The sequence below is a fragment of the Microtus pennsylvanicus genome, chromosome 14 (assembly GCF_037038515.1).
Source record: "Microtus pennsylvanicus isolate mMicPen1 chromosome 14, mMicPen1.hap1, whole genome shotgun sequence".
NCBI lineage: Eukaryota > Metazoa > Chordata > Mammalia > Rodentia > Cricetidae > Microtus > Microtus pennsylvanicus.
The window spans coordinates 16,544,885-16,564,692 of NC_134592.1; the positions used below are offsets into that span (position 1 = coordinate 16,544,885).

Below are 19,808 nucleotides of genomic sequence, written 5' to 3' on the forward strand. Positions count from 1 at the left end.
GTACCTTCCAGCACTATCCTGTAGAGATGATACTTCCAAGTTAGCATCACTTGATTCCTCTGTATTTTATGACTCCAGATAATGAGTTTAAACACGAATTGCAATTACTAATGTTCTGAAGTTACCTTCTGAAGTGTTTTCAAATCTTTCTTCTACTGTGATGAATATATAGATTGTATATATTAAATCCAAATAATGGAATGGAATTTTACTGAGGGTGAGAAGTTAAGTTCCTTAAATAACCATTGGCTCAACAGATATTTCTTAGTGACTTACATGTTCTGTGTGCATTGGTCTGGATATTGGCATATGTCTATTACTTCATAACAGAAAAGTCATGGTAGAAGTATATGTCAAGGGATAATTTGAGTGTAAGATTAGTTTCCAGTTGTTCTGTTATGAGAGAACAGTTCTCTATTGTTTCTTATGTGTCTGTGGGTTGGCTGGATATGAGATGATCCAGGCTGGGTCCTTCTTTTCTAGTGACTGTCCAGGGCACTGTTAGAAGGAGCACAAGAGCCAGAAAACACAAATTACTTAAGGCTCAAACTCAAAACTGTTACTTCTACTTCATTCTCTTGAGAAAAAACAAATTACATAGCTGAATCCAGGTCTTCAGGGCAGGGACACGCATCCCATTCTTACAGTGGAAGGAACTTGAAAGTCATTGCAAGGGGCGTGAACATAGTGAAGGATGACGTTCTGGGATAATTCTGTGGTCTCCTTCAGGGGAGAAGTTTTAAGTTTAGGACTGTTCCTCCAGGGCATGGTCCATACCACTTGTCTGCAACTGTGGCAGGTGAGTCCCGTCTTGTGAATTGCTCATGCGTATCACGGCCTGATGCTATTAAGCACTCATTTTCCTCCTAACTCTTGGGTTCTAAGTCTTTCTCCAGGAAATGCTCTGATTGTCATTGGTTTCTTGAGTTTGTAACAAAGTATTTGAGCCATAAAATGCAAATACCTGTGCACAGCCACAATTCCTTTCCTTATTATGTATTATTAGATAAGCCCACTATCATCTACTTCTAGCAAGCTGGACAGAGGATTCTTTAAGATGGAGAGATACTTAATCTGCTGACAGGGGAAAACAAAACTACTTTCTCAGTTTGAAAAGCTTCTAAAAGTCTGCTCTCTTATGATAAACTCACAGTTTAAAGTCAGTATATATATAGCCACCACTCTTTTTAAGGAGACCACTACCATGACGCGATTTTTTAAACCCAAATTTCTACAGTTCCTATATAGCCCCAGAACTTTGTAGTTAATAGTGGAAAGGAAGGGTGGTAGAAGCAATATAGTTTTAAAGTTGGGCAGCTAAACATGTGAATAGTGCCTCAGAAGGGCCTACCCGGGAAGCAGTGGAGTTTTACTGATGTCTGATGTTTGAATAACACCTTTAAGAAAATCACATCAGTTGGTGTGTGTATATATGTAAGTGTGTGTGTGCATGCATGTGCACATGAACACATGCACATGTGCTTGAGTATCAGAGGACAACTTTCAGAGTTGTTTTTCTCTTTCTACCATGTAAGGCCTGGACATCAAATTTATGATTGTTAGGATTTTTTCCTAACGCGAGCTCTCTGCCAACGCAAAAATCCCAATCAAGCCAAATCACAACAAGCCAAATTAAGAAATATCCAGGTTTAATGGGATTCCTGCGCTCTTGGGTGGCCCCAAGGGGGAACTGGGAGGCCTTGAATGCTCTCCTTTGGGAGCTCACAAAAAATACCCTGTGGGAGTGGTCCTTCTACTCTCCCCCGGGGAGGGGTCAGGACCTGGCATGCTGGGATTTGGAGTCCAGACCAATACAACTCTCAGGCCTGGGGGCTGGGATGGATGCAAAGGGCGGGGGCTAAGCTTCCAATTGAACAATAATGTCAAGAATAAGTGCAAATGCTTTCACCCACTGTACTGACTGGTTTTGTGTGTCAATTTGTCACAGCTAGAAACATCAGAGAGGAAGGAGCCTCAGTTGAGGAAATGCCTCCATGAGATCCAGCTGTAAGGCATTTTCTTAATTAGTGATCAAGGGCCTAGCCCATTGAGGGTGGTGCCATCCCTGGACTGGTGGTCCTAGATTCTATAAGAAAGCAGGTTGAGCAGGGCAGAGGAAGCAATCCAGTAAGCAGCACCCCTCCATGGTCTCTGAATCAGCTCCTACCTCCAGGATCCTGCCATGTTCAAGTTCCTGTCCTGACTTCCTTCAGGGATGAACGGTGATGTGGAAGGGTAAGCTGAATAAATCCTTTCCTCTCCAACTTGCTTTTTGGTCATGGTGTTTCATAATGGCAATAGAATCCCTCACTAATACATCCACTAATCCATTTCACCAGCCCCATAAATAATATCTTACGGAATTGTGGGTGGAATTAGCCGTGTCTGGAAGGGGGACTGAAGTGCTAAAAGAAAGTCACTAGAAACCTTTCTCATGCCCTGGCACAGATGGATTTAATAGATCAGAACTTGCAATGAATCTAGAAGACCAGAGACATCTATCTAACTGCTGGAGTAGTATCTTCAAGGAGAGTTATGGAGAAGTCTGTGGGCAACGTTCACTGCTAAGGGGTTTCCACCAAGCTCTTCAGTCAGACCTGGGCCCTCTGGTGGTTAAAAGCACCAGAAGTTGGAAAGATGAGTGAACCCTGGAATCAAGGACCAGCTAGACCCTGCCAGCCTCTTTGTGGATGCCTTCTACTGTCTAAACATGGCAGTTGTCAGGGATTAGAAACTCTCTCACCTCTACCATCCAAAATTTGGCCAAATTCCTCTTGTGGACATTCCCTCCCATTTTTTAATTTAAAAAATTTTTATTTATTTATTTATTTATTTTGAGAAAGGGCTCTCTACGTAGAAATTGGTATGTAGACCAGGCTGGCCTTGAACTGACAGAGATGTGACTGCCTCTGGCTCATGAGTGTTTGAATTAAAGGCACGTATGACCATACCCAGCTTCGTTTTAGCCAACTTAACTCAATCATAAGATAAAAGATTAAAGTTTTGGGAAACGAGGCTCATCTTAGGCAAGTCCGCATGGATACTAGAGAATGGAACTTGGGTTGAGTGATTTTTTTTTTTTTTTTTTTGGTAATTCACACAGCGTTTACTTGAAGTAGGCATTATGGTTTTCTCTGCTATACTCAGGAGGCCAGAAGCCTGTGCTCTGGAATCCTGGGGCATTTCCTGTGGCTTGCTCCTAGCTCTTACATCCTGTTTGCCCAGCTGCTTCTCCCATCAAGTGATTGTACTGTAGGAATCTCTCTTTTATCTGGAATCACATACTTAATTTGATCCTGCCAGCACTGTAGTATCTTACCTTAAATACTGAGTAGTTTTTTAATTAGGCCTTCAGTGAAACTACCAACTTCATAGTGCCACGAAGTTTCACTGATCTGTGGGTTTGGAGGAGGGAGATGTGACACCAGAGAGGAAGGTGGTTTTTTAGGACGGGCACTGATATTGGAGGCCTTATCATAATTAGATCTTGTGGTGAGACATTGATGATCATCCTGTAGGACGTATTTCTCAAGAAGAGAGTTCTGTGATTAAATTTGGAAAATGGAAGATTAGCAAAAAAAATATGGTTCATAGGTTGTTCCGATGCTAATGTGCACTGTGAATATCAAGGGAAGCAACTGAGTTGTCTATTTTCTTAAATTACACTGCTCTTGGGTCAGTTCAACCTCTCCGGGGTCAGTGTCTCCAAGACCATGAAGGTCACAGGACTCATTTTGAAAAAGATAAGTATAATCTTTACTTTTTAGTAATCTGGAAGCCTCCCTACAAATTCTGTACATTTATGCGATAATTGTCCCAGCCAGCATTGAGATACTTACCATAGGAGGTATAAAAGGAAAGGGCCAGCCAACTCTGACAATTTTATGGGGATTCTTCCATAAAATTGGGGAATATATGGTGTTTTAGTGGACACATTTAATATTAATACTAATATCTGGAAGATTTTATATAAGCAGACTTAGCTTCTTTTGTTGTTTTATATGTACAAGTGTCTTGCAGCATACACCCATAACTGCCTGCAGAGGCCAGAGAGGGTGTTGGGAGCCCCTGGAAACTGATGGCTGTGAGCTGCCACTGGGTGCTGGACTCAAACCCCGGTCCTCTGTAAGAGAGCCACTGAAACATTTTATTCAGCTTATAATTAAACTTTTTATAAAACATTAAAAGTCATAAAAACCACAACTTCGCCCTGTTGAACAAAAAGGTACAGAAACACCGCTAGCAAGAAAGGACTCTCTGTATTCAGAGTCATCAGGCCAACAGCTTTCCCTCTTGTCCTCACTCAGCGAGAGAGAGAGAGAGAGAGAGAGAGAGAGAGAGAGAGAGAGGGAGGGAGGGAGGGAGGGAGGGAGGGAGGGAGGGAGGGAGGGGGGGGGGGGAGGGAGGGAGGGAGGGAGGGGAGTGTGTGTGTGTGTGTGTGTCTGTGCGCAGTGCGCCTGTTCTCCCAAGGGGGGGGGAAGCCAGAGGGGAGGGCGAGCAGTAACTTCAGAGCAGGGGCGGGGCTCCCTCTAGAAGTGGCCGGGCTGTCCTGGGGCGGGGGAGGTTCAGGTGAGGGGGCGGGGCACCTGAAGGGTGTGGCGTGAGGGGCGGGACGAGGGGCGTGGCCTCGGAGGTGCTGGGCGGAGCTGAGCTCCGCTGAGGCAGAGCTCCGGTGTCAGTTACAGGTAGCCCGCCTGCAAGAGTGGAGGCTCCGGTTCGGCGCAGGGTGCAGCGAGGGCGCCCACGCCTCGAGAGCCGCGGGAGAAGACGCCCCGGAGAACGCGAGACCTCGGCGGGGAGCTGCGGCGGCTCAGGTGCGCTTCTCCCTCCCGGCGAGTTTCCTTCTCTGAGTCTTGAGCTTTCTTACAGTCGAGGTCGCGGTGGCCTGAGGGCGGCGGGGGGCGAGGCCCGGCCTCCCGGCGTGGCCTGCGGTCTCGGCGCAGACGCGGGACCCCGGCGTGCGGCCCCGAGCCTGCCCTGGCCCGCGCTGGCTCACGAGCCGCAGGTGCTCTCCCGGGAGAGGCGAGCGAGGGGAGCGGTCTAGAGTTCAGCTGCTAAACTTCTGAGACTCCGGGAAGCCCGGAAAGGGGGTGAACGTGTCATTTTCCTGTGTTTAGCACACCGCAGTGGGATTTCCACCTCTTCCGTGCTGAATAGTTAAGTTGTGGGATAGATGCCAAGCCAAACCTCGTCTTTAAAGGAATCACTTAAAAATGTTTTTGCTTTTGTAATTCAAATATTTTGATTCTCATTGCAGGTAGGCAGTCAATAGAATTGTGTTTTTCCTTTTACTGTAACAGAATCTACAACTGGTTTTTCCTACTTGTCTAATATTTAACTTTCTTAAAACACTTTCTAGACGGGACTATTAATAATATTTGCCTCTGAGGTTATAGATTTGTTTTTATCATCTCCTTTGTAATTTTTTGTGTAGGCGTTGCTAATGAACATTTTGCCCGTATAACTAGGAGAGAAACAATATATTTTTTTTACTCCTTCACGAAAATTCAAATAGGTCTTGAATTTTGCTTCGTTTGAGTTATAGCGATTCCTGAATAGAACTTGTCGATGAAGAAATAAACGCAGGTTGAGAGAAAACTAATTTGACATGCTCTTAGGACATTTGGCATGTTGTCTATTGGCACTAAGATTTATTTGTACTGGTTATATTTGAAACCACACTCAGAAGCCTTGTAAAGGTATAGATCATTCGAGTAAGCACAAAATTAGGAGAGAGGAAGGCTATGGGAATTATGAATACTTGAGTATAGAGGCAATCAAGGAGACCGAGGAGCCTTGAGAAAAAATGAGAAATTCTTGGAGACAGTGGTACTTACTGTCAGGAGAGTTTCAAAGACTTCAAACGACATGAATCAAACGGATCAGGAAATGAAGTGCCTTTTGACTTCGGTAGCCAAGGATAGGGTCTTTGCCTTCAGCAAGCCTAATCGTAGTAAGATAGTCAGGGCAGAAGCCAAACTGGAAGGAGTTCGGATTGTGAATAGAGGATAAAAATATTGGGTGTAGAATTTATGTTCTGAGAAAGGTTAGGCGGAGTGACAGCAGGTGGCCATTAGAGGGACCCTATTTTGGAGTTGGAAAGAATGTGAAGATCATAGAATAGCTTTTTGCCAAAATTCATTGGCCTCTCTCAAACTGAAAACTCGGAACAAGTAGCTGATCATAATAAATAATAGCACTATTTATAAATTGTGAATACTGTTTTAGTATTAAGTTTTGTTTATTGGGTTCCACAGTTGCTATCAGTATCTAAGCTACAAATATAAACTGTGTCAAACTGTATTTCAGGTGCGTATTTGGAGTACTTTGGTACTCCAAACTTGCTTTTAAGTTATTTGACTTATTTAGGTATGGCCTAATGATTCTTGTAGATATCTTATGTGGAAATCAGATGTTTTTACTAAATTACAATTGCTGGTTAGTGCTTTGGGTTTAATATGCGTTTAAAGGAAAATGCTCTTGGATTAAAATTTCTGTATAATGGGTTTCACTTTGATCTCCATTGTTGTTATTCTGAAGTTCAGACTAGTACTTTAATGAATATATTACTTAGGAGGATGGAAAGGACAGTTCAAAAGGAAAGTCTGATGACCAAGTATTATATATGAATCTCTGATAGTTGTGCTGGCGGGATTTGATTTGGTGTAATCATTTTAAAAACCTTTTGTGCAGTATATAATAAGGTTAAGCATGCATAAACTGTATGCCATTACCCAACAAAATTCCAGAAAATGTAAACATTACAAAAAACACATTAAGTTGTTACAATGAAAGAAAGTGGGATGGAGTAAAAGGGGGCATTGGGTAACCTTTAGGAATGTTGGGTGTATTAATTTACTGGATTGTAATAATACTTTTTCCAAAATATTTATACATGAATTATTTAACTGTAAATTTTAAAAATGTGTAGTTTATTTCAGAACAGTTGTACATTGATAAAGTGAGAAAGTAAATAAAAGAGGAAGAAATGACAGCATTTAAATATAGTTGCTTTCTTTGAATATTATAGTTATGTCAGGGTGATAAGATTGTGAATACTTTTAATTTTTTTCATTTTTATATTGTATTGTGAATATATTGCTGAGAAGCTATTTAACATATGCAAAATGGCATTAAACACATCTTAGATTTAAAGAATAGAGATACTCATATACTTAAGAAATAAGACATAATATATTTAAAATTGTCCTGTGCAGTGTATATTTTTCCTTTTCTTGATTTGCTTTATAATTTTATTACATGCCTGTATTTTCTAAAAATTGTATTGTTTAGTTTTGTCTGTTTCAAAGTAAAATATAAAACAAATTATCCTGTGTGATTTGTGACTTATTTTTTTACATAAGGTGTCATTGTATTGCTCAGATTAGCCTCAAACTTGCCATTCTCCTGTCTCAGCCTTTCCAAGTAAAGGGATTATAGGTATCTACCACCACATCCTGCTCTATGACTTCAACACTTTATTTTGTGATACTTTTCTGTGTTCATATACTATAGATCATTTGCTTTTTATTGCTGTATATCATCCTATTATATGACTTTCCACTGTTTACTCATAATTTTGTTGATGGATGTTTAGTGTACATTGCCACCCTTTATTTTATTTTCTACTTTTGCCATTAAAAACTCTTTTGTGATTCCCTTCCAGTCTGTTTCTTAATATCCATGTATATGAATTTCTTTGGCTTTTTAAGTCCAAGATTAGAGCCATGGATCTTTATTTTTGCTAGATAATATTGAGTTATTTTATATGGTGCCTGTATCAATTATACCATCACAAGTAAGTGTTCTCATTCTTGTTATCATATTAAGACATTTGAACATTGGTGTTTTGCCTCAGATTTTCCTTTTGATGATCTAGTGAGTGAAAAATAGTATCCCACCAGGGAATTTAGTTTGCTTTTCTTTAATTATTTATTATTTATCAACAATTATTTAATTGTTGAACGTTATGTAGTTCTATGGGGTTTCCATTTATATCCTTTTCTTTTTATCTTCTAGAAGTTCTTTATCTATTTTTGAAATTGATTGTTTATTAATTATGTGTGTTTTTCCAGTAAATAGCTTGTCTCCTTAGTTTGTAGTGCTTTTGAAGAACATATCATATATTTTAATATAGCTGGCTGTGCCAACTTCTTTTAGGTTTCTACTTTTGGTGTCTTGTTTAATCTTTCCCTTACTTCATCTTGCAAAAATGTAGTTTTATGTTTTCTGCTGGAAGCTTTAAAATGTTACCAAGGTGTGCGTCTCTCATTTTTTCCATAACACCTAAAACTCCAGTAAAAAATAGTCTACTAAAAACTGATATTAGGGCCAAGGAGATGATTTGGAGAGTGAAAATGCCTGCTCTGCAAGTCTTATAACCTGAGTTTTGATCCTAGAAACACAGGGGACACAGGTAGAAAGCTAGATAAGAAGCAAACAGAAAATCTGCCTGTAGCTTTGTGGGCCAGTTAGCTTGTAGTATAGAGTAGAGTGGCTGAAACAAAGAGGCCCTGCCTCAAAACAAAATGGAAGGAGAGAACCAACTCTCCAAAAGTTGCTCTTTGACCTCCACAAGCACAGAACAGCATATGTGTACCCTCACATACACACAGTAAATAAAGTTAATCAGGAGCTTATAGCAGCAAGCCATCTAAGCTGCATAGCTGCTGTAAGACCATCCGAAACTACCAAGCAGCAAGACTTTCTTTGTCTTAAGACAACCATAGCTAGGGGTATAGATTAGTGGTTAAGTGCTTGCTAAGTAAGCATATGGAAAGCCATGGGTTTCATTCTCAGTATCACAAAAAGGGGAACAAATTCTTTCGTATGTATAGCCCTAACCTATGTGTAATTATTTTCTTGTGTGTTTGTGAAGTGGGAGGATCTAGTTTTGTTTTTTCCCCCATATGGGTAATCATTTGTTGAATTATCTAATTAATTTTCATCCTAGTGATGTCTGTCATGTGTCAAATTTCTGTATATTTGTGAGTGTTTTGAAGTTACTGTTTCTTGAACTGTTTATGTATCCTTTATAGTCTTGCTTTAGTTGTAGACGACATTGTGCCATCTTTCTTGTAAAACTAGACTTCTCAAATTGTTCTGTTTTTCCTTTTCCCTTTTGTAAGTAAACTTTTACTTTTTATAATTGCTTTAAACAAGTACTATAATCACCTTAGGCAACAAAACAAATCAAAATAACAAAACAAAAAACCTAATGATACTCTAATGTCAAGCATATTGACTGTAAATCTTGTCCCATTTCACCAAGGCTAATTTTACATTAAAAAGTAAATATGGGAGTTTATTTTGGAAATATAGTAAGTTGCAGTATTTGGAACAAATATGCTGAAAGCATCTAAGAATTTTAACAAATGGGAATTAGAATGTCAAAAAGCTAAGAGAATGGTGGAAATATGAGAGCCAGGAGCTCTGAAGTTCTGTTTGCTTGAAGGACATTTGCTTAACTAGGGAAGTTTGATGGCTGTGAAGTATTTGCACTATTTGTAGTGTGGAGGACACTTGGCGTTCAACCAGAGCACGTTGAAGATAAACTAAGGAGAACTTCTTTCCCTAATTCTAAGTTCCCAAAGGGATGATTTGTTGAGAAAGGATTGAAAAATTACTCTACCATCTTCAAAGAAACAAAACAAAAAACACTGTAAGGAAAGTTGCCTTGATGCTAACTAAAATAGAAGGGGAGAAAAGCCTGTCCTTAGCAAGATGTAACCATCGGGTAAACTAAGTGGGGTGGGTGGGTGGGGCTGTGGGGTGTGGGAAGTGGTTATCCTTAGTAAACTTAAAAAGGAAAGGATCTTTTTTTGTTTGTTTGTTTTTGTTTTTCGAGACAGGGTTTCTCTGTAGCTTTAGAGCCTGTCCCAGAACTAGCTCTTGTAGACCAGGCTGGCCTTGAACCGACAGAGATCCACCTGCCTCTGCCTCCCAAGTGCTGGGATTAAAGGTGTGGACCAGTACCACCCGGCTAAAAGTGTCTACTTTTAATTATTTACCCTGTTCAAGTACACCATTCAGGAACAATCTTATGGTTCCCCCAAAGCACTGGCTCTCAACCTTCCTAATGCTGTGACCCTTTAATACAGTTCCTCATGTTGTGGTGGCCCCCTAAAAACAAAATTATTTTATTGGTACTTCATAACTGTAAATTTTCTACTATTATGAATCATAATATAAATATTTAATATGCAAGATATGATATGTGAGCTATGACCCACAGGTCGAGAACCACCACCCTAAAAGGAATCTTGTATCCATTTGTATTGTAGTAACTTCCTATTTTCTTTCCTCTAGCTTCTGGCAATGCTAGAAAAAAACAATTTTGTGTTTGGATTTGCCTATGAATAGAATCATATAATATGATCTTCATGTCTTTTTTTTTTACTTAGCATATTGTTTCCAAGGTTTATCCATGGTATAGCATGAATTGGTACGTCATTCGTTTTTGTTGTTGTTAAATAATACCCATTGCATAGACAAATAAATGTTTCATTTTGTCTTTTTACTGTTTCTATTTCTTTACTCTTCTGAGTAAGATCAATATGAACATTTGTGTTCAAGTTTTTTTTTGCATGAAAATATGGTTTTCATTTTCATAGGTATATTAAACCAGAAATGGAATTTCTAGGTCATATGGTAACTTTTAGTTATGTTTTTGGGGGAATACCACGGCATTTTTAACAATGTATCTACACTATTTTACACTCTTACCAGTCATGTGTGATGGCTCCAGTGTTAATTTATATATTTTGTGTTTGGACAAATGTCAAACCCTTTGCTATTATAGTTGTCAAAACATGAATTTAAAATAATCAAGTAAGCAGTTACAAATACATATCCTTAAAGATGTCAGTTTTTATAAAATAGAAGTTTATTGTGTTCTCAATGAAAGTATCATCAGATTTTTTTTTTCACTTGGAATTAGACCAGACTGCAGAGTTTATTGGTAAGATCAGACAAGCATGAGTAGCTTAAAAAGCAACAAAAACAAAAATATTGAAAGCGAAGAGCAGTAAGTATGACTGGCCCTGCTATACATTTTAATCCTTAAAACTAAAATCACATGGCGTTGATACAAGAATACATTGACCAATGGAAGAGAATAGAAAATACAGAAACACACCCAATTATACATCAAAATTTAATATTCTAATAAAGGGAACATCCTAACAGTGGTGGAGGAAATAAGATTTTTTAAAGAAATTTGTATTTCATCTATCAATTTATTTATTTTGTGTGTGAGTTCCAAGCATAGAGGTAAAATTCTGAATGTTTCACCAGTTACAAGTTATCTCTACATAAGGGCCTTGCTAATCTCCATATTATTCTAGTTTTAATATATGTGCCGCTGAAGTGAGCTCATGGAATTTTGAGTATGTGGTGTTTGTGGTTCTGGGGTAAGATAGGTTTGAATACATTTTTCATACCATGCACCAGGGTGATCATATAAAAAATAACATACTAATTAAAATAGCTTGAAGAAGCCAGGCGGGAGTGATGCACACCTTCAATGCCAGCACTTGGGAGGCAGAGGCAAGCAGAGATCTGTAAATTCGAGGCCAGCCTGGTTTATATAGTGTGTTTCAGGACAGCCAAAGCTACACAGAGAAACCCTGTCTTTATAAATAAGCAAATCAAACAAACAAAAAACTTGAAAAGATGGATAAATTATTTATGACCTAGATATGGAGAAATTTTGCTATGACTTAGTCTAGCTGAAAAATAAAAATCATAGACATAATTACATATATAGGTATGTATATGATCATATGTTTATATATCCAGAGTGTTTCAGAATCTGAAACTTCAGTTCTAATATAATTCTATAAGTAGAAAATTTCACATCAAAAACAAAATTACTTTTGGATATATAATATGAAAAAATAAATTTCATACTTAGAAGATCTGGTTTCTTCCCTAGATATCCTATTATATATGTATAAATATTGCAAAATACAAAATCTGTAACACTTATTTCTGATGGCAAGAATTTTAGACAACAGATACTCAATCTGTATATATGTGTCATATTTTTGTGTGTATAGATATATATGCAATTTGGTGTTTGGTCCTGGGGATATCATTTAGGACTTTTCACCTGCTAGGCAAGTGTTCTGTCACTGAGCTACATCCCAAGGTTATACAAACACTTTTACATAACGACAATCAAAGGAAGAAGCAAATGACAGGTTAAAAGAACATTTCTCACTTATATGTTAGACATGAGCTAATCTCTGAGATACATAAAAAGTTCTAAACTAGATAAATGAGAGTTTATGAACACAGATAATTCATAGAAATGACTGTACTTTAGTCTTATGTGTTAAATGATGCTCAACATCATATTTTAAGGATTTAGTTATTTTTATTTTTTGTGTTTTGCCTGCATGTAGGTAGGTGTACCACATGAGTGAAGTACCAGCGGAGGCCAGAAGAGGTTGTTGGAGTTAGAGAATATTGTTAGCTGCCATGTGGGTGCTAGGAATTGAATGCCAGTCCTCTGGAAGAGCAGCCAGTATTCTTAACCACTGAGCCATCATCATCTCTCCAGTCCTTACTAATAGGATTTTTAATAAGGAGATACAACTTAAGACAACAGAGGCCAATCATTTCTTTTATCACACTGACAAAACTCAGCATTTGAAGAGCACTTGCTGGTGACAAATGTGATTTTATATGCTCTGTTGTGAATATGAAACAGTAGTGGTTCAGAGAAATTTTAGTACTACAAGCAGAATACACATATAATTTTTGACCCAGTAGTCCTATAGCTTACAGATACATACTAAGAACTGTCTGAGTAATGTATGTACACAAAACTAGTGTACTATTTCTAATATCAAAAGGTACAGCAATCTAAATATTATCTTGAATTCAACAAAATGACTCTTAATGGAAACCATAGGTGAAACTAAATAAAAAGTTTATTAAACTTGTTCATGTTGTAATGTTAAATTTTTATATATGATAATGCTATTACAATTATTTTAAAAAGTGCCTTTTAGAAATGTTATGATATAATCCATTTCAGATAGTTTGTTTTAATACTTCAGCTAGTAAGAGCCTCTCAAAAATTAACTTCTGAGGCCTCTGTCACATCTTTTAGTGCTTACTGTTTAAGTATTTTAGATTAAATTATATGATTGGCATTTATTTCAAAGTAAGCCAAAAGTATATAGGACAAGTGAGAGGTAGAGATGAAATAAGATTTGCCATGAGTTGAAAATAGTTTAATTTTGGTGACTTTGTTATTGTAGGTTGTCTTTGTGTTTAAATTTCCCACAAAAATGTATAGAATTTAAGTAGGTGTAAGTGAAGAGAGTCCCTTTGGACAAGCACATTGATAATCAGGGTAGAAAATTGGGCAGAAAGTTCTCTTGTACCATGTTCCTGATAAATATAATACATAATCTATTTGCAATATATCTTATTTGTGTGCTTGCCCCTTCTCCTACCTCTGTGTGCGAATGATAAAATATTTAAGATATATTTTTCTGTTAGTTTAATTTTAAGGATTAAGATAACTTACAATGTTTATAGTGATTTGCTTATTAGGTTGCAATTACAAAGGATTTGGATTATCAAAATAATTGATATAGAGGAAGTGAAATTTTTCTGTCATACTTTTTTGACAGTTATATCTTCTTTTAAGTTTTACTTGAATATAAACCTATATATAGCAGGTGTAAGATAATATTGAAAAGGGTATTTTCTTTCTCAAATTGTAACAACGAAATTTTTATGTAATAATTTCAAGTATGTTGTTCAGATAAGTTATAAGGATCCTAGGTTATATAAAATCATATAGATGAGAAAAAATTTATCTTCCTCTTAAATATTTTTCAGAGCCCTCATTATGCATTAGAAAGACAGATAGTATGACTTGTTATTGATAATCTGTGACAGTTACAGTGAAATTTCATGCTTTCTCTTTTACCAGCAGGTTGCTATTGGAAGTTTTCTGATTATTAGAAATTGAATGTAATGGCAGCAGAATGTATAAAGAGTTGCTGTAGAGGATGTTTCTATGGTGAAACAGAGAAGCACAAGTGTGAGTATTATTTTGATTTTGGTAAACACTTGCTTGGTGCCTTCTTTGACATTTAATAATGCATGAGTAAATTAGGAATGTTTTCTGACTTTGATGGGAAGGTTGTTGCTTCAGAACTTGTAGGGACCCTGAAGTATAGTGGAGAGACTAATTCAAACCATGAGAGAACCCTGTACATCACTATAAAGAGGGTAATACTTGGCGTGGGAATCTGAATAGGATTTGCCAAGCTGGTGGAAGAAGGAAGTACAAAAATCTATGAGTTGGACATAAGCAGGTGAATGTAAGGAGAGAAGTGTGCTTGGGAAACAGTAAACTCTGATAAATGCATCGATGCAAATAAAGATAACTTCCACTTTATGTTCAGTTACATTAAAAATATCTTGTGAATGAATGGTCACTGTGCTGGCCAGTTTTATGTCCCAACTTGACAAAAGCTAGAGTCCTTTTGGAAGAGTGAACCTCAACTGAGAAATTTCCCCCACCAGATTTTCCTGTAGAAAAACCTTTAGCACATTTTCTTTATTGATTATTGATGTGTTTGTGTGGGGCAGCTTATGTGGTCCTGGGTACTGTAAGAAAGCAGGCTTAGCCAGCCAGTCAACAGAACTTCTCCTTGGCTTCAACCATAGTTTCTCCCTCAAGTTCCTTCCCTGAGTTCCCTAGATGGTGGGCTACAAGCTATTAGCTGAAACATAAACCCTTTCTTCCCTAAGTTGACTTTGGTCATGATGTTTTATCACAGCAGTAGAAACCCATATAAGATGATCACTGAAGAGGAAACTCAAAACATTATCAAGATTCACATTTATGAAATATTCCTAGATTAGCTATTTCATTTTTATATTGTATCGTTTCTTATCTCTTCAGGGTTAAGATTATAATTTTACTCTCTGGTTATTTTATTTCTTGTAGGGTAGAACTTCTTAGTATATATTTGGATATGACATTTTATTAGTCTGTTTTTTTTTACATCAATAACACAGTACCTCTGCTTATTACAAACTGGATAAGAGGTTTATTTTGGCCCTCAATTCTAAAGGTCAAAGGTGGTGATAGTTTTCTTGCTGGTAGTATCCTAAGGCAGTACAGAGAATCACTTGATAGGAAAGTAGGGAATGAACACATATAACTTGATCTCTCTGAGTCTCGTATAAAGCCACCAGAAATCAACCATGGATTCTCTACCTTCCCAAAGGCCCTGTATCTAAACACATGATTTAGTTTAAGTTTCCATAGATAGTTTTCCTTTCCTTACTATGTGGATTGTGTATTTAATACCCTTACCTTAAGGATTAAATGTCAACTCATGGGGGATACACTTAAACCATATCCAGTCTATATCCAGTCTATAGCAGAAAGCTTCTGTTTTACATTAAACCTTTCCATAAATTCTTGTACAATAGTAGTTGTGCTTTTATTCATTCTACAGATGATACTAACTACATAAAGATCAGCTGTCCTTTTCCACCCTATCTTAGGTTATACAGTTATGTGTATACTATTTTAGAGAATAGATAAAGTGCTCTGTAGATGTTCAGGCAGGGTGAATTGCTAATGTAATAAATATCTAGTCAGTATATATTTTATTTGGTGATTTGTTGGAGAGTTTTGTAAACTTGAAGACTTTTGGCTTCTTCTCAGAATTGACTTAAGTATTTGAGACTCAGGTTTGCCCATAGTTTTAACAACAAAAATTGCTTTGTTTATAACATTTTAAACTGACTAGGTTTTTATTCATTAAATTGTGAAATAAACTTGCTTTCCATCAGTGAGCTCCTATGAGAATGACTCTTAAAACTGCTTTTCCTGCCCTACTAGGAGAATGTGCTTTGGCAGTAACATATTCATTGATCAAATCTTTGTTCACCAAGATTAATGTAGATTCCAGAACTGCTTGTTCGAATCAAAAGTAGTTTGTATCAGAATGTTTTTTCTAAAATTATTTTTAAAAAGGCCCGGCATGCTGTCACACACAGTTAGCCCTAGCATTCTATAGGCAGAAGCAAGTAGCAGAAGCCAGCAGAGCTCTGTGAATTCCAGGAAAGTATAATTTACATAGCAAGTTCCACATTAGCTAGAATTACATAGTAAGTTCTTGTCTCAAAACAAAATAACAAAATAAAGTGAAAATAAAAAAATAATAGTGATTTAAAAAATACTAACCATTTTGGGTTTAGATTATTACATATAATCTATATGCATAATTGTGACTTACTTCTGATCTTTTTCTTCCTTTGAATGCAGCTTCTGTGGAAAGGGACTTTACAGCATCAGTCTCAAATGGCCAAAATACCATCTGTACACCTCCATTGACTTCTGTTTCAGTAAAGCCCCAAGTTGGCTGTAGTGAGGATTATTTGCTTTCCAAATTACCATGTGATGGCAAAGAAGTACCATTTGTGGTGCCCAGGTTTAAATTATCTTATATTCAGCCCAGGATGCAAGGAACTCCCTCACATCTGGATGAATTAGAAGGTAAGCAATAAAATCACATGATTTAAAAATCAACATGGACCATTTAAATACTGTTAATGGTGTTATTTTGCTTTTTATATCTTTCATTCAAAATTTATACAAATATTTATATTTTGAGTTTTATAAGTTCTTTTCTGTAGAACAGCTTAATGAACAGTATTTTTGAAATGTCCCACTGTAAATGGATGGAGATAGAGACAGAGACCTACATTGGAGCACTGGACGGAGCCCCCAAGGTCCCAATGAGGAGTAGAAGGAGGGAGAACATGAGCAAAGATGTAGGGACCACGAGGGGTGCACCCATCCACTGAGACAGTGGAGCTGATCTATTGGGAGCTCACCAAGGCCAGCTGGACTGTGACTGAAAAAGCATGGGATAAAACTGGACTCTCTGAACATGGCGAACAATGAGGGCTGATGAGACGCAAAGGACAATGGCATGGGGTTTTGATCCTACGTAATGTGCTGGCTTTGTGGGAGCCTAGCCAGTTTGGATGTTCACCTTCCTAGATATGGACGGAGGGGGGAGGACCTAGGACTTACCACAGGGCAGAAAACCCTGACTGCTCTTTGGACTGGAGAGGGAGGGGGAAAGGAGTGGGGGGAGGGGGAGAAGGGTGAGAGGAGGGGGAGAAGGGTGGGAGGAGGGGGAGGGAAATGGGAGGCTGGGAGGAGGTGGAAACTTGTTTTTTTTTTTCTCCTTTTCTCAATAAAAAAAAAAAAAAAGAAGAAATGTCCCACTGTAGAAACTGATCACAAATAGCATGGCACATTTATATGTAGCTTGGCTTAAGAATAATATATTTTTACTTATATGTGTATGTATTTATGTCTGTGTATACTACATGTTTTTTGATGTCTGTGGAGGCCAGAAGATAGTACTGGATGTTATGGAGCTCGAGTTACAAGTGATTGTGAGCTGCCCAGTGTGGGTTCTGGACATTAAACTTGAGTCCTCTGGAAAAGTAACAAGTTCTTCTTTTTTTTAATATTTATTTATTTATCTATTATGTATACAATATTCTGTCTGTGTGCATACCTGCAGGCCAGAAGAGGGCACCAGACCTTATTACAGGTGGTTGTGAGCCACCATGTGGTTGCTGGGAATTGAACTCAGGACCTTTGGAAGAGCAGGCAATTCTCTTAACCTCTGAGCCATCTCTCCAGCCCCAGTAACAAGTTCTTTTAACTGTTGAACCATATCTCTTGCTCCTCCAGTTTGAGTTAAAAAATATAGGCATATTCTTCTTTATGCAACTAGAAAAAAAATAAAAGAGTTCAATCATTAAAGAATGAAACAAAAATAGTTACTATTTTCTAAAATTTGGTACAATAAGACACAGGGAACAAGTAATCTGCTTTCTGGTTATCTTTCTTTCCTTCTCCTTCCCATTCTGCTTTTCTTTTCCTCCCTTCCTTACTCCCTTCTTTCTTCCTCAGGTTTGATTCCCAAACTGGATAAATACATGAATAAGGTAGATTCATTGACTGAAATCTGACTCAGATTAATTAAAGATTAATTAGGTTAGTTAGTAAAGACGTATAGCTCTTATTTAAAAAATAATTTGTATCCGTCCATTGAAATATTGTCAGTCACAGTGGCTTTTCCCTACAAAATTTTATTAGAAAAATTTCAAGCATATAAAGGACTCAAAAGAATTTATCAGTAATACCTCTATGTCTAAAACTTAAATTGTTCCATTAGCATTTTACTATACAATTTTTATCATTAATCTATATAATTCCATCCTTCTAGTCAGTATTAATCCTCTCTTTTGACAAGGACTGTGTGAAACATTTTAAAATACATTGAAGTCTTCAATATACATCTTCTAAGTACTTAGATATAGCATTTACTGAAGTTTAGTGACCTATTTAGAATTTTAGCATAAATCTTATGTACAATGTACTTTTCTTAAAATGCTTTTTTAATTTCTGGGTGATAGTGGCGCATGCCTTTAATCCCAGCACCCGGGAGGCAGAGACAGGCAGAGCGCAAGGCCAGCCTGGTCTACAAGAGCTAGTTCCAGGACAGGCTCCAAAGCTACAGAGAAAACCTGTCTCAAAAAACAAACAAACAAACAAAACCAAAACAAAACAAAAAACAAACAAAAAACCCGAAAATATACTTTTGAATTTTGTGTGTACTTGCTGAGTTTCAAATATGCTATTTATTGAATATTGACAGAGACATGTAAAACCCATGTCAAGAAATATAATACTTGTCCACATGTTTTTCTGTTTTTTCTTCTTTCTGTTTTGGGATTCTGATTTTACATAGTCTGATTTTTTGCTATTCTGTGGTTCTGATACTCATTTTTTTCCTCAATAACTTTTCTTTAGTTTGAGAATAACTGGCCCATTTCAAGTTCATGATCTTTCTTATTTGTCATCCTCATTCTGCTTTTGTTTATTTTCTGAATATTTTATTTTAGACATTATGTATTAGGATTTGTATTTGTTTCTTTTTGTATATTTATCTTGCCACTTGTAACTTACTATTCTATTATTGTAGAAGTATTTTATGTCTTTTGCTAGTTATCGTGGTATATCTGTGTTAATTTCAGTACCTAAGTCATCCATCTAGATTTAGATTCTGTCATTCCTTTTCCTTTGAAAATAGGTCACATGTTTCAGTTACTTTTTATGTGGACTAATTTTGGTTTATATTCTGAATATTTAATGATATTGTGGAGACTCTAGATTTGGCTATATTGATTTGACAATCTTATTTCCTTTTTCTACCCTTCCTGTCTCCCTCCAGAGTGGTAACTTGGTTGAACTTGGACTACAAATGCTGCATTAGGGGTCAGCTCTTGAGTTTTGGTTCAGGGATTAGCCAGATATTTGATCAAACTTTATCAAAATTTAGAATTTCTCCTTTCCAGGATTTTAACCTCTCTTTTCAGCATGCCTGGTTGCTTGGAATATTGCTCTCAGGTTAATCTGCCTTTCGCTCTCTGAGTTTTGTCTGCTCTGTGTAGTGTTGGCTTTGGCTTACACTGAAAATCAGTCATCTGTAACATGTGTTACACACTACTTTTCTTTATACTGCAGTACTTTTAGGAATTTTACTTGTTTGGTTAGTTTTCATTTTATAATTTATTGTTGTCTGTAGGACATACTGGGTTTGTTGAAATGGAAGTGATTTTTTTTCCTTAAGGAAGAAAAATGAACCCAGTGCATGGTCCTACCACAGTAACCAACTGTTACTTTGCATATATCAAGTGTGTCTCAAAAAATAGTTTTAAAATTTGTGACTCAG

At 37.2% G+C, this 19,808-nt stretch overlaps 1 protein-coding gene across 2 annotated transcripts in view; it reads left to right on the forward strand.

The window, feature by feature from the left end:
- Positions 1 to 4,679: 4,679 nt before the first annotated feature.
- Tc2n (tandem C2 domains, nuclear) overlaps positions 4,680 to 19,808 on the forward strand; it is a 47,503-nt gene continuing 32,374 nt past the window's right edge. Inside the window, exons 1-3 of one of the 2 annotated variants that reach the window (XM_075947719.1) lie at positions 4,680 to 4,814; positions 13,958 to 14,065; positions 16,313 to 16,543. In XM_075947719.1, the coding sequence (XP_075803834.1) occupies positions 13,999 to 14,065; positions 16,313 to 16,543 (298 nt within the window). In that variant the 5' untranslated portion in view covers positions 4,680 to 4,814; positions 13,958 to 13,998. Of the gene's footprint in view, positions 4,815 to 13,954; positions 14,066 to 16,312; positions 16,544 to 19,808 lie in introns of both variants that reach the window. The other variant, XM_075947720.1, reaches the window with a different exon arrangement.